Genomic DNA, 16249 nt, shown 5'->3' on the forward strand with positions numbered 1-16249 from the left:
AAACCCGCTGCAGCTTATCTTGTTTTTTTGAACGAGTCTATTAATACTTTGCAAGCTGCAGCATATAAAATGGGACAAAGGCAGGACATCTGGCAGACAAATCTTTTAAGCCAATTTTGCATCAATATAAAACTATGTACACAGATTGAGAATAACCAGAGAAAGTTATGGCTCAGTAGACAATTTCAAACCAGGGATCTGCAGCAGATCTTAGTTCAGTGATCTTAAAGGCAGTTTAGATTTGGAAAGGAACTGTTCCGCCATATCCTCTATTTTGTTCTTCTCCACTGTAGCTGCAGATTTGTTTTCTTTATCCTTTTTCTGACTCCTTTTGCGCTGCGATTTAAATAAAATTCTCAATGTTAAAAGAGTACAAAGAAATTAGACTACTCGCTCATGTACAATGCAGTGTTCTGAGAAAAAAGTTGGTAGAAACCCTTCAGGTGTTCTAATATTGCCTTTACTAAAAATATTTATTGTAGACATTGGAAAATTCAGCAGCTACTTTTAAGGAATCCATAGAAAGTAAATCTATCACCCTCCCCAAGCAAAACACTATCTTATCTGCTGTTAACCATTATCAGAATCTGATGTTATTTTAGCCTAAGTTTAACAAGGCATATTCTCTAGGATTTAAAGCAGCTGTGAGACTCCACTAAACAATGGTAGGTAACTTCAGGCTACAGCACTATGATGGAACAATAATTTTCCTTCACTCTTCACTACACAGCTGTTTGGAATATCTGTGGAAGTTACCTGGAAAAAGGGAACACCACCACTTGCATGGCAGGATATGCTTGCATCCACTAAGGATTTGTCACTAGCAAGGCTTTCATTGGATTCCTGCAACTCTTCTTCCTCTTCCAACAGGTCCTAAAACAGAAGTTTTTGGAAAACTGTATTTCATGTTTCAACCTCCTTGACAAATGCACTGAGCATGATCAGATCTATGGCACTTCGATTTTTTTTAGAAATGGAAATGAAAGTTGCTAAGTTATTAATATCCTCTCTTATTTTTCAATAAATTGTTTCTGTCAAAAACCTGCACGTGCAACTGCAAGCACCCTGTAAAATACAAAGGCTACAACAGCTCTAGGGTTCTAGTGAATTCTCCACGATGGCATGAAAAAGCTCCTGAAGATGTGAAATCTGCACTGAAGAGCCTTGTTTGCCATTCATACACTTACCTGATCCGCATTATCCTCCACTTCCTTTGCCACACCGTTCAATATAGCATCAAGGTTTGGCTGCTTCTGCCTCAACTGCTCCAGCAGAACTTGCCGGGGGTCTGTTCTCACAAGTGTGACTGGATAGAGGTAGTCTTTTCTCTGTGGAGTTGTCCCTTTAACGAGGATTGTACAAAATGAAAGGCATTTGTTTTTATTAAAGGTCCTCAAATTCACATTAACTCAATATTGAAATCATGCTTTGTTCCATCATCATGTGCATCCACCTTAAAAAAGGTGCAAGGCTGCTAATTATGTCCCCTTTAACCTCCACTTAAGAATTATGCAACTCAAATTGCTTTTCATTACAATTCTGACCCCAACCTACTTTAAAAAAAAAATACCTGTTGGAATATCCACTTTAAGATCCTCTCGCAGGAAACCATTAACCTGAGTCAGTCCAAGCTGTGCTTCCTCATTAAGTGCCAGCTTCTGCTCCACAAGTACCTCCTTATCAACCTTTACCCGATCAAGAAGGTCATTTAGTACCTTCTCCTCAGCAGCCTTTTGTTGACTAATATGTTCAGCCATTTCAGCTATGGCTTTGTCACAGTTTTCTTCGTTTTTCTGAAAACAAAACAAAACCCAACCAAAAACATCAAGTTAACAGGAAAGGTAAGGTTATGGCCTCTTTTCTAAGATGTGGTGCATGATTAGTGACATGACCTGAAACGAAACAACTAACAGACCTCAAATTGAGAGGTTTCAGTGACAGTTTTACACTCTCATTTCTAGAGCTACCTTCAGAAGAGAGTCAGTTTCTTAGAAAGTACGATCATTTTAGAAAGCTACTCATAAGAATAAAGATGATGCCATCTGGTTCAAATCAGACTCTTTGTGCTTCTACATACAATCCTGCACAGACATTTAAGTGAAGATTAAAATCCTGCAGCACTAGAAGTGTTCTACACATTTGTAAGGGAAAAAGTGTTTTTTGTTATTCCTGTTAGAATAAAACTCCTGAAGGGTTCAGTATGACCAATACAGGGGTGTCTTGACACTGCAAATGCTTGTAATGGTTACATTTTTCTTTCAGAAAGTCAGAAGAATTTTATATTTGCCTATTTCATCACCTATTAGAACAATAAAACAAAAAGGGTGGGAAGAGAAGTTTGCAATTGAAATTAAAACGCATTCTCAGAGACCAGAACTAGTAAATACATAAAAGGAATGCTTTCTTCCCCACAATGTTAGTCCATCTGACCAATAGTCATTTGCATCTTCCAGAATGTAGTCTGTATTTGATCACTGTGCAAATCTCCTAGGGACACTACCAGTAGATAAAGCTTTGGAATCAGAGACATACTACCAAAATGGTGTGAACAGTGCAAATTACATAGGGAAGTTAGCCACACAGGAATCAATCAAGACACCATTTTTGAGGTTGTTTCCACATTAGCTTCAAAGTCTTCATTTTAAATTAAGCTTCTAATTTCCTATAACTGCATTTATTTGAGTAACACAAGTATGCTATGATGGAAAAACACAATTTTCTTCTAAGTGAAGACATTTCCCCTGCAAATTCTACTGTAAAAGTTTGTCTCAGAACATTGTATTAGACTACAAATGGCCACAGGTACCTTTTGTAAACACTGAAGTTGCTGTTTCTCATCTTTGAAGGACAATAGCTGCTGATTGGTAAAGTTGGCTATCTGAGCAGTTGTAAATTCACACCATTTATCAGTATCCTGAGACATGTTTTTGAGACTCCTGAGAAGATGTTGACAGCAGTCAGTGGATTTTTCAAGCATCGCCTTGTTCTCAGTATTTATGGTCATGAGCTCTTGAGAGAAATTATCCAGAGATGCAATAAATCCGCTGTGATTGGAAGTTGAACTACTGACTAGGTCTGTAGTTTTCCTGCAACAACATATTTGTGACAGTTCAGAGATTGAGAAGTAGATTTGAATATCTTCAACATTTAAAAATATTTGAGGCCAGAATCAGTGTAGTGCAGTTCCATCAAACCAGATAGTTACAATGTTGTTTTGCTATTTAGTAAACCTACTGCTCCAAGTTGTGCAATTTATAAATTCAGTAAACCCGCTAAAAAAACCCCAGCAAAACCACATACAAAAAAAATTAAACTAAGAAAACGCCTTTGGCAAGACCTTAATTGTTCTGTCTGCATCTGAACGAAGCATGCTGCAATGCCTACACTATTGTACTTTAAGACAAATCTTTATGGTATGAAGTTCTGAAGTCCAGCCATACTGTATGCTGTTCATCAGTGTACATTTTGCCCCCAAAGCTACAGTCTCTTATCTGCAATATGCTCAAGAGACAAGTGTGAAGAAAAGCCTTACAGAACTACCTTTTACGCTGGGGAAAGGCGAGCTCTGTTATACATTCTGTGACAGAACTCAGTTCTAACATACAGGTCTTGTCCAGAAGACTTTATAAGCATATAAATATGAAGAGCATCTAATTTTGCAGTCCTCTTCATACATAGCTTTATTTTTCAACAGTTACACCAAAACTAGTCTGCTCCTTACAGGTGAACATTTTCTTGCACAGCAGTGATGGCGGTCGCCAAACTTCCACTTTTTTCAAGTACATTAGTTAAGCTCCTCTGAGTCTGCTGAGTAAACTGGTCAAGCTGGTTTAGCAGTGAGGACGTCAATTCAGCTGCACTCTAAGAAAAATTACATACATTTCACTGTTATTCCACACTTCTTAGCGTTCTTTAAGAGTATTAAAAATGCTGCAAATTAAAGACCTTTGTCATTCTAAAGCTGAAGGTACAATTTTTACGTAGAGAAGATAGAGACATTTTGCTTTTGGAAAAATATGTAAATGCGTATATACTGGCATGCTCAGAGCAAAGGTAAATTTTTTTGATTAAGCTTCTTAAAGTAACCCAACAATGGCTGAAAAGAATTAGAATCGAGTAATTGTCTCAAGTTACATGTCTTCTGAAACAAGTACAACTGTTTACTGCTACAAAGAGTTTAAATTCTATGATATCAAAGCAAGCAAACGTGCTTAGCATTCAAATTTCTTTTTACTCTAGGGATACCTTTGCATGTGCCAACCTCATCATTTCCACTTCTTGTTTTAAATTCTCACAATCATTCTGAAGATGAGCAAAACCACTGGCTGTTTCTTCTTGCAATTTTTTGAGAGTGAAAGAGGTATCTTCAAAGAAGGTATCCATTTCTTTTTTATGAACCTCCATCTTTGAAAAAAATGATTTGAAATTAGAGATTTTACTTTAGGTAAGAACTGGCTACTTTTTCCTAGCAGAACTTAGACAGAAACAAACTCTTCCCCCAGAAAACTGTCCAATACACTAATACAGTATTAGGCATAAGAGGTGGAAAAGAACACTGAGCAATACAAGTTACAGACTGGAACTTGGTGTGGGCTTCTTCAAACACAAAATTTGGCACGTGAGGTAGACAAAATAAGACAACACAGGCAAGGTACTTGGTTAATACAAGAGTGAGAGCTGGTAAGATGTGTATTATTTCTTGTGTAAGTCTTCAAACAAATAAAAACCCTCTAGATAAAGGAAGCTGATGTCACATGAGTTCTGACAGAAAGGGGAAGTTTTTCTGTCAGAGCAATAGGCCACCAAGAACAGAGATTTCTACCAAAATGGAATAAAGGAATGAAAGAGTGAGGGTGCAGTTCTACACAGACATCAAAAGATAGATTACAACTGAAAATTGAAGCAAAGGAGCTTTATTTAAGTGCAGTACTCTCCACACTTACAGTTATCATTAATACATTCCCTAGCAATTAAAGTGACTACAGAAAAAATTTGGTATGACAGTGGGAGAAGTTTGGAGTGACAAGGCTTTTAGAAATCTAAAATAACTGATTTAAATAATAAAGGAGAGACTACATTAAGGATATTATCAAGAATTCGTTACATATACCTTTTAAGCATTCACATTTTACTATTCTCCTGTAGCATTCAGGTGAGCAGTTGTGCCTAGATAGGTAACAGGCAAACAGACCACATTCAGAACTGGAAAGAAAGTTTCTTCTGAAAGAAAGAGCTAAAAGAACGAACTCATGGGACAGGCTACAGGAGGAAAGGCCAGACCAGAAGCGGAAACACTGACACACTGCAAAAAAATCATTAAAGGGTTCTCTGTAAACACAGTAAAACAGAAGAGCATGAGGGAAGAGAAAACTTACACAACTTACCTTTTCAGCTACAGCTGAATATTTCTTCATGTTACTCTGAAACTGACAGTCTAGCCCCAAGACAAATCTAACCATTGGTATCAAGCTATTCAACGCTCTTCCTAATCCAGAAGAATGTTCCTCCTATGAACAGGCAAAGGGGGAAAAGGAGAAAGAAAATGTTAACTAGGATACAACTCTTCTTCTACCTGTATTTGTAAGAAACTATCCATATGTATATCTATCTATGTACTCTGCTATTCAGTATTTGTTATGTAGCACATTACAGCTTGTGGTGGCGTCATGAGAGAGAAAGCCGGGAAGGACATAACCACAGCCAAGTGCTGAAACACTTAAAATTAACTAAATTAAATTCATTTATTAAAAACCCACTATACAATATTTACAGAACCCCTTTTGATAGGGAACAGTTTCATATATTTAAGTAACATAAGAGGATGTAAATTTACTAACAATTAATCTCAGCATCTCAGCTTTACAGTCAAGTGACAGATTCTCATGTTGTGTTATTTTTTCAGACATGTGAGATACTTCAGTAGACACCAATTCTTTAACAGAGGCCAAAGATGCTGATACAACCGATGCAAGAACATTAGCTGCTGAAGAACTGGTAGACAGAAGGTCACCTACAAAAGAAGTCAAGAGGCATTACTTTATTTTTTTGTAAAAGTTCTACTGTAAGATAGGAACTTTTTACAGATCATCAGTTTATTCCTTTTACAGCACAGGAAGGCTGTTCGCCATCCCAGATAGATTATTACTGGTGCAACTGTAGTCATTACATTTCTTAAAATAAAGCCCACACTTACTGAAACAGATCTATTTTAGGAAACATTTTTTGGTACTACTGTTGCAAAAATTCGGGATGCAGGTATTACTTACCAATAAAATTCATGTAAGATGTCAGTATCTGTTGCTGCTTCAAACTATTTTCACTAACTGAATCTTGTAATTTGTTGAACAAAGCACTCATTTGTTCTGCAAATGTACTTTGGACAATGGCATTGTGTTGATCAACAGCTTTCTTACGGTCCAGTTTCGCATGGAGACCAGATACATCTTTTGTAGTTTCTTCAACTGTACTAAGTAACTACAATTTTAAAAAATTTATTTTAGTTAGTCTTTAACCAATAAGTCAAGCATACATAGTGTAAGGAAAAGCAACTGAAGTTCTGAGTTAAGGAGATGTTATCTCTCTAGAAAGACAGGAATTTCCCTTTACATCACCAAATTACAGCTTTCTTAATCCTGGTGTTATGTTATTTATAGTCTTAGAACACCTTTTTCTAAGGTTATCTAGTAGACACCATTTGTTCTGACTTTAAAATGAAAGCATTAATAAAGGACATAATTGGTATTTAAAGAATTAAGGTATCACAAAAGTAACTGAATTCCTGACCATTTAAAATTTTCCTGTGAGACTTGACAGTAAATATAATCTTTAAAAGTACTCAAGCAAGAAGTTTCCAGTACTAGTTCCGTGCATAATTTAGAATTTGACTGCATAGTGGATTCTTGGTTTTGTAGTCAACATCAATAATTTCTGTACCCATGTCTCACACAAACACTCCACAACCTACGTGCAAAAAACTAGGCATCCCCTCCCAACCTTACAGGAATCTGAGTAGAAAGGAATTTTCATGTTGACTAAAGACACAAGTTTCATCACTTTGCAGTTGAAATAGCAGGGCACTCCCCACATTGTCTGTTTCAATAATCATGACCAATCTATAAACACATCAAAACCATATCCTAAAATATAGGGTGCCAGGGCAACAGTTTCCTTTATTCACTCGCTAGATTTATCTGTTCTATATAGCTTACTCTCTTGTAAGGCCAGCTTTAAGTTTCTAAGTAAATGAAACTACTTACAGTGCAAAACTACTCATGACAATAGATACTGCAAAGCACTGGAACTCTCATGACAAACTGGCCTGAAGGAATGGTAGCTCCAGAGCAACCAGCATGTTATCAACTGTCACTATTACAACAGAGAAAGTCCTGCAATCTTAATTAGACTTTCATCACAACATCATTTATTGAGAGCGCTATTCCTAGTTTCCCATCTTAAATTCTTGCTTGCATCATGTTTTAAAAACACTGATTTCCATGAACAGGCTATGAAGCTCCTAAACATGGGAAGCTACTGTTAGTTAGGTGCAAGAACAGTGACAACCTTGCTCGCTGTGCCATGAAGTTTTTGTTCGGTGTTTTGCAAAACTGAAACCACATATTCTTCTTCTGCCAGATGAACTTTAGTTTCTTGCAGATCTTTTTGTGTTTCTTCCAGTTCTCTCTCCTTCATTTGCAGATCTGTTTTGCACTGTTCAAGTTCATTTTTACTAACTGTGAATAGTTCAGTGATCTAAAGTGGAAGACAAACATCAATAGGTCAACCCTGCTTTTTATAAGCTCAACAGGTCTGCTTCACATCTCAAATTACGGCAACAACAGAAGACAAGGTGTCATCCACCAATTTGGTTCAGCTGTAAGGCTCAGAGGCCTTAAAACTAGACTACAGATTTGGATAGCCTCTGTATTTACTTAAAGAAAGAAATCACAAGCCAACACCATTTTCACTAATAATCCCTTGCTACCCCACTCAAACCACAGGACCAAACAATTGTTATAGCACAATAAAAAAAGTCTCACTAAAACTTCGGCAGATAGAATAAAGAAGCCAATAAAGCTAGTCACAGAGAGTAGCTACACATTGTAGCAAATTAAGATGTATTTATTTTAAAGAGGACACTAATTTTCAATATAATTCATTAATGGGACCGTATTCCCTTTTCCTCTCTCCTCTCATTGTATGCTCCCAAAACACGTATCTATCAACTGAGTTTAATTATTTTGCAAGCAGATTTTTGCTGAAAAAAAAAAATCAGCAAAGCAAATTAAAGGTAAAGTAGTAGACAGTAAAACAGCTTTCAAAAATAAATACTGCATCCTGAAACTTCATATTTGATGTACGAACCTCCTAGCTTCAAGAATTAAGAAGCTTCCACTCTTGACTAATTAAGGAACTTCAACAAGTCTTCAGATTGTTCTTTGCTCAAACTTTTTTCCTCCTTACCCAAAGATTTCTTTTATTTTTTTGTAGATTTAAGCCACAGTTCCGAAGTGTCACTTACTCTTTTCACTTCTTCCTCCATGACATAGATTTTGTCAACATACTCGGTAATTTGTTCTTCCTGAACTGTCAGCTTTCCATTCAGGGCTCTCAAGCAAAGATTAAAGCAAACAAATTAGTCAAGTAAGAGCTCATTTCAAGATTAGCTATTGCTTTTTATATCACATATTTAGTAATAAAAAAAGTATTGCTAGCTTCAGTAGGAAGAGCAGCTAATATTCGTTTAACGATTGAAGACAACTCTTCATTGTAATCTTTCTGTGTAAACTAGCCTTCCTACAAAGTGAAATAAACTACATCAAGATTGCTCTCCTATATGATCTTCCACTGAAAGAAATGCTACATGGTAAAAATCTGCATCCTGGGTATGCTTATGGTAAGTTCCATACATAAGCAAGGATAAGCCTACTCTTTAAATAGAAGCCTATCTGTGTAATGATTAATGAAGAGCAAGTTCATCGGTCAGTTAAGTTCTTCTTACTATCTTCAATTTTCTGGTGTGATAGTAGATCTGAAAGCGTTTCTGCAAAAGGATAGGTACCAGTATCTGAGATATACTGTTAGTAATTTTATAGAAATTCTGAAGACATACTCATAATTTTCAAGAGACATGTAGACTCCATTTTTCTCTCGTGCAGCTGCAAGGTCTCGCTTAAGACGCTCAATCTCTTCAGTATATTCCTGCATAAAGAAACATTCAGTCACATGTAATCCTAAAAATTTCTACTTTGCTTTCATGATTTAGCTTAACAGATACTCCACAAAGACAGTATTCTATACAAGCTTTGCATAAGCCCAGGAGCAAAGCACTTTGTTCCAAGTAAGCTGAGTATAGCACCGTTTAAATTTGCATTGTTGGATATGGATAGAGCACAGAAACCTTCCCATTTCAATCATACTTGGTTGCATATAACAGCTTATAACGGGAACTGTACCTTCTTTTAGCAGTGGACAGCTACTTTATATTGGCTCTTTATACTGTCAAGTTAATTCAGGCACTTTCTAGGGAATGAAAAGGCTAATACAGCAAGTCCAGAAAAATATATCCAGTATCGTTTAGTGACTCTCCACTAAGAGTCATAGCTAGTAACAATAGCCCTCTCTATCCAACTTTAACAGTTTCAGTATCTGCACAGTGACTAATGTTCTATCAGTAGAGCAGCTTAGTTTAATAGCATCATTAAAATCACCTAAGAAAAGCACTGCTACTGGTTATAGCTATCCACAACTTTGTGGTTTCTGCATAGCAAATACCATGTTAGCAGAATCAAACCTGTAACTTCATTTGTGAAGATACGTCTAGCTTACCTTAATAAGAGCTTTTTTTGTTAGCTTCTGATTAACTTCAGGCTTGTTCATTATGTTCTTTGCTCTGTGGGCATATTCCAGTGTACTCAATGTTTCCTGTGACAGATGTAACACTAGGTCAAGCTGAGGAGTTAACTCATACTTTTGTATCATTAGCAAAAATCTGTTCTAGGAATAGATTTCTATTTTAGATTCCTAAAATAGTTTTTCAGACTTGAGTTTACCTCAAGATTTATAGATGCAGGAGAAACTGTGGCAATTATTGATGTTTTTGTTCGCCCTCCAAGAGAGTCTTGAAGGATTCTTGTGAGTTTTGATTCCCTGTATGGAATATGCGGGGCTCTTTCTACTAGAGCAGTAATAACTCTTCCGAGCGTCAGGAGAGACTGGTTGATATTTCCAGCTTCACGAGCTCTTTTATCAACTGCCCCAGATCGACCAATGTTTTCACTTCCTGCAAGATCAACCTGAAAGACAAGAGGAAGGACACACTTCTGTCTTCAATCACCCCGGAGAACACTTGCTCCACAGTGTTGCAGAACACACCACACATGAACCAGCTTACAAGTTGTTCAGGAGACACAGGGGTGACAGTTGGGACCAACATTTCCCAGAGCAGCACACATAGTTCATATCACATTATGAAAAACAGCGATTTCCACACACACCCTTACTGGGGAAAAAAATGCCAACCATAGGTTCTTGAGATTATGAGGTTAGATTATTCTAATCCATTAGTTTAAGAATGTCATTAATGACTTTTAGTTCAAATACTTACCAAGTTTAGCTTCCCAATTTTAACAAGCTCTTCTCCATCTATTGTCGTTTCTTTCATATGGATGGTAATTGAGAACACAGAGTGGGAACGACTATAAAAATTCAAACAGACATCCAATTGGAACCAAATGGTTTTTTGAAATTGTACAGTATCTCCTGCAGAGAATATTTATCTCATGCTAGTACCTACAATGTATTTCATTTATATATCGGTCAGACGTCTGTTCCTTGTTACCACTGGCATAGAAAGCTTTAAAAAAGATCAATTTTTTAACTTTGAATTATAATTAAATATCAATATTCTAGATGTCAGATTAAGAACATTTTGCTACTTATCTCTCGGAGTTAGGTGGAACATCAGTGCTACTGTTCCAATTAGACACTGCTTATTAACAAGGGACATATTCATAACTAAGCATGTAAATATAGAGCGGGAGCTTTTGTAAAAAATCATGTAGAGACTAATTGCCCATTTTTAAGACAAAAATCATTCAGACTTTATATTGCCTTTTCATGCAAGTATCAGAACCACGCCACAGGATGTGATAAGGAAGTTTTAACTATGGCTTAGAAGCCATATTTAGCAATCTGAACTGCAATACAATCTCAAGATCATGCCAGATTTGCACTAGCTTCAGTATCTTTTACTCTTTCAGTAAGATCCTGCTTAATAAAACAAAGTTTCTGAAACGGGGAAAATCTGTACCTGGAATAGGCATTCATGTAAGTAGCTGCAGTAGTTCTTTTTGCTGCACCCCTCTCCAGTATTTGGTAGACTTCATTTTTGTTGTGGACAGTTATTTCTTCCAAGCCTTTAATAATTACACCCCTCTGTCAGAAAATAATGCATGCTTACTATACATCTTGCAACAATCCTGAAAGCTTTAAGATAAAAAAATTTGGAAGACAGCTTTTACCTTGTTTCGAGGGTCATCAAACATCTGCAGTCTCTCCCCAACATCAGGAGTAGGATTCAGGAGATCAAAAAGCTCCTCATTATAGATTTCCAAAAGAGAGACTTTCACTGAAAATTCGGTACCATTCTCCGTGAGTTTTTCAAAAATTTGATGCAACGTACGAGGTATTATACCTGCTAGTGGATCCTGTAAATTAAAGTGTTTAATATAAGTGTACTGGAAGATATGCAGTTGAGGTGTGGAACTTCAGGTACGTAGCCTGATTTGATATAAGCAAGCCTACCTTGGACAAAGATCATCATCCATATAAAAACTGCCAAAACTTGTACACACGCATTAAAGATGTGAAGTTTTGATTTTCATAAAAATAATGTGTTAATTTACAAACATTTAAGGAAAGTCAGTTTCAGGATTTGACAGGCATCAGCTTCAACCTTATACAACCTCTTAAATTAAAGCTACAGTACAGATAAGAGAAATCTAAGGAGTGAAAATATACCTCCTCCCAAGTGTATTCCTCATTGGGTGACCGCTCCCCTTCCATTGTGAAGGTCTTACCAGTGCCAGTCTGGCCGTAACTGAGAACAAAAAACTCAAATATTAACAAGAAACTAAAAATCAAGTAAAACTTCCCGATAATAATTACTGGGTTACTTACGCAAACACCGTGCAGTTGTAGCCCATAATCACTTCATCCAAAATGGGACACACAACACTCCGGTACACATCGATTTGCTTTGCCTGAGCCCCAAAGACCTGGTAAGACAAAGGTACACATCCCATTTATCTATCCAGAAATACATAGCATCACACAGTGATCTGACCACATCAGAGAAATGTACTGGCTTGTTTCTAGTAATCCCAACTTGACAAGCGGTTACCATATCAAATGTGTAAGTCTTTCTTGATGTCTTATCGGTCACTCCTCCAGTGCGGACACTAACTTCCTTTCTTGCTTGATCGCAGTCTACAACAGCATAGGAGCTTGCCTTGCGTTCCGAGGCATTAAAAGGCCTGAAAAGACAGGAGTTCAGCTGTCAGGTTGATATCATTGCTAGCAAGAATATTAACTGACAAATCAGTAATATCACTCAGTTCAAGGGTCCAGAATAGCATAATTGGGTAAAAGGAACGTAAAGTTTTGAAGTTGCTTAACAGTTAAGGAGAAACTCTCTCAATTTCATAGTTTCCAGACCTTGTTTCTCCTTCTACCCACTGTGGGACAATTTAAGTACCTATAGCTTTTAGTTTCCTTGCATACATATTTAAGTCCATAAACACTTATTTTAGGATCACTCAGGTGTACACACAGCTAGCTCGCAATAGCAAATGCTGTTCAATTAAGCATAACACATAGATGCATAAGTAAGAGCCTTCAAGAACAACTTTAACATGAAAGTTAAGGCAACGGTGAAACAAGCTAATAAACTTAAAGAAACTTAAAGTCTTATTTTTATTTACACAAGCAACAAAGCCTCCACCAAGCACTGATGATGCAATATTTTAAAGCACCACAAATCCTACCAGGCCATACTAACAGCAGAACAGTAGGCAGCAACACCAGAACCTTTATAACACCGATGCATTTTTGTAGATTTTATGAAATTTTATTTACAATTCACAACACAGAAACACTGGAATTTAGGGGGAAAAAGGCCATACTTTTTTACTCTGAACTTTACTTTAAGTTTAATAGAACTGTAATAGAAGTTTAGAAATTTGATGGTATCATTTTGTTTCATCACTAACTTAATTTAAACCTGGTGTGCACAATTTTCTTTGAAGGGTGTTTGCAACAATTTCTCACTAAAAGCATGACCATGGGTTGAAAACTAAAAGGATGAAATCCTATTTTCTTACTTGCTTAGTAGTGCTACTGCACTGAATGTCTAGCTGCATAAGTGACATGAGAAGTCAACCTGAAGATAAGACTTCTACAACATTAGTAAGCAAATAGTTTGACAGTGGAGGCACATCAGATTACGTATCTTTACATTATAATGTAAAAAACCCAAACCAACACCCAACCAAGAAACCCACAAATACATGGCATTTTGAGCTTCCTGACTCTTGTGGCTAACGTTTCTTCCTCAACATAGCACTGAGGCTGAAGTGTTAGATTCTACACAGACCACTAGACACCTTGGTGCAAGATGACAACAGGTGATCACCAAAACCAGCAAAGGCACAGATTCAGTTTTGTAACTCTCAAAATAGTAGGTGGTGAACAATATACTCTGCTCTGCATTAATATGAGTGAACAGCTGAACACAGGAGCCTTATGGCATGATATCCCACAACTGTGAGAACAGAGGAACAATCCAACTAGGTTGGAGTATATGTGCAGATCACCACCACGTGCCACCAGACAAGCAGCAACCTGGTATGTCACGGTGGCACAAGTTCACCCCCTTTAGTATGAAGCATATTAACAACCCTAATGCAGGCGTTAGGAGTTTGCAAACTAATGTTTTACCAAGTCACAGCGAATGCATTGCTTGATAAGGCTTCCGATAAGCTCTGACACACCAGGCTTTGGAAAGAATGCTACAGCACCTATGCTACAGCACCTATCAACCTATCTGTAACGTAAGTGGAACCTGACATAGATAAACGGAAAGGTGGAAGGCACATTTAACTGACACACTGAAGTTCTCTTAAGGAAGAAAAGCTATACAAGAGGCAAGAGCAAGCCAGTAAGTGTTCAGGGATTAAAGACTAAATCTTGATATAGGACAGTCCATGTGTTGCAACAAAAGCAAAACACTACACCATGGATGATTCTGATGCAACTGTCATATTGAGCATTATATGTAATTAAAAGAGACACTGATACTTAGTGAGGCAATTCAAGAACAATTGAGACTAATCGGATGAAAAAGAAAGCGATTTCTCTTGACAGTATTTCAAACTCAATTGCTTCAGAAAAGTCATTCTTCTTTTGCAATAGCCTGGATTAACATCAACGCTTTCACCAATCCCATAACATTTTTTTCAGCAACTTTTCAGTTATACTGCAAAAAACTGGAGAAAAGCACTTTCAACTTCCATTGTGCATCTGTACCAGCAGAACTTCCAAGCATAAGGACACAATGATTGCAAAAGGAATTAATATTAAAGACAGCATTAGAAGTTCTGGATCAAAAAGCCTTACAAGGGCATTTTTGCACGCTATTCATAAAAGCATTAGCAGTATTACAGTTCTAGCAAGCAACACTTTAAGAACACTTAAGATTCAGTATCAGTGAGCAAGTCACCTCAAAATCATAGAACCTAATTTTGTGCTACATGACATTTGCCATATCATACCAAAACCTAAATTCATTTAATCAGCCATGGTAGTTGGCCATTATTACACAAAAAGTTGTCCAAATTCGTAGAGTTGGCATCGCTGAAGTTACAGGAAAGCCTGATAAATGGGTGCAGCAAAAGTTTTAGTAGCTGTTGAATCTCAGCAGCTTCCCACAGAAATTCACACAAGACAGAAATACAGTTTAGGGTTTTTTCCCTTCAGTATCAGTCATACTAACTCTCATCCTCATGCAGCTTTTCTTAATTTAAGCTTCCTACATCGCTTCACCCCAGGCGCGCTCTGAATCGTTAGGAACTTTGCCGCCTTTACCTTTTTAAGGTACAAGAGATTAGTCACAGCAGCGGTAATTTAGCGGAAACCCAGTTTATCCTTAGTAGCTACAGGGGTCCGCCACACAGCGTACGCGGTTAACGCCTCGGAATGGCGTTTTAAAACTCAGTACGAGCGCTGTTTACACGGAAAGGCGGGCTCCGTACTAATGACACGCTCGGAAAGACCTCACGCGGTTCTCTTCACCGGGAGCCACCGAGCAGAGCCTCATGTCGCGCGGGGCCCCGTCAGTCCCCGTCACACGCCGGCGGCCTGGGCCCGCCGGCCACACCGGCCTGTCCGAGGAACAGCGCAGCAAAGGTTTCAGAACGAAATCCCAGCGGCAGATATGAGGGGCCTCACGGGCTCCCCGCGGGCCCCGCCTGCGGCCCGAGCTCCAACGCTCGCCCGGGGTGGCAGGGGGAAGGCCGCCGCGCCTACCTGCACCGCACCACCACCTGGATGTTCTTGCCCTTCTCCTCCTTCTTGGCGCCACCGTTGCCCTGGGAGCCGAAGGAAGCCATGGCAGACTTCAGCGCGAAACCTGCCGGGGGCGAGGAGCGAAAAGCTGACGATGCTGCTCCGGAGCACCCGGGACTGGGGCCCACCCCTCGCCGCAGCCACCGCCGCGTTCCGACCAGGGGCGCGCGCTCTGCCGCCGGCTTCGAATCACGCACCTCTAGCCGGCCCGGCCAATCAGCGGGAGCCCGCGGGGTACCATGGGATTGATTTTCAAATTCTGGTGGTGACGCGACGGCACACCGGAAGCGGCCGTGCCGCTCCGTCCCGCCAAGCGCACTGCATGCTGGGAGCTGTAGTGCCGGGTCGGCCGCTACCACGTGACCGAGTGACGCTTGGGCGGGCGGCGGGACCGCTTCCGCCCCTTGCAGCCCGGATCCTGCGTCACGACAGAGCCGCCAGCACGAGGAAGCGAAATAGAGCGGACGGGTCGCAGGAGGGCAGAGCAACCGGGGCCCGGCGCCGGGACAAGCGCTTTTGCATTATACGGCGTCTGACTCGGTCCTCCACACGGCTGTGACGTTATAACTGACGTCAAACTCGCACATTCTGCTCAGCTATTTCTTGCCACCACTACCGGGCGCGCTCA

General features: G+C 39.0%; 1 protein-coding gene across 1 annotated transcript; it reads right to left on the reverse strand.

Moving 5' to 3' along the window:
• Positions 1 to 210: 210 nt before the first annotated feature.
• KIF11 (kinesin family member 11) lies at positions 211 to 15903 on the reverse strand (the record flags this gene model as incomplete). The annotated part of the gene is given in 23 exon segments (XM_084265257.1): positions 211 to 336; positions 757 to 873; positions 1188 to 1342; positions 1571 to 1793; positions 2807 to 3086; positions 3722 to 3861; positions 4246 to 4404; positions 5385 to 5507; positions 5838 to 6010; positions 6267 to 6474; positions 7561 to 7749; positions 8519 to 8606; positions 9110 to 9198; positions 9826 to 9921; positions 10050 to 10292; positions 10604 to 10694; positions 11309 to 11433; positions 11520 to 11705; positions 12019 to 12097; positions 12178 to 12275; positions 12401 to 12533; positions 15583 to 15821; positions 15824 to 15903. Coding segments are annotated over 23 exon segments (3399 nt in total). The 5' UTR covers positions 15863 to 15903.
• Between the last annotated feature and the right edge of the window lie 346 nt (positions 15904 to 16249).

Source organism: Gallinula chloropus (assembly GCF_964237585.1).
Source record: "Gallinula chloropus genome assembly, chromosome: 5".
Taxonomy (NCBI): domain Eukaryota; kingdom Metazoa; phylum Chordata; class Aves; order Gruiformes; family Rallidae; genus Gallinula; species Gallinula chloropus.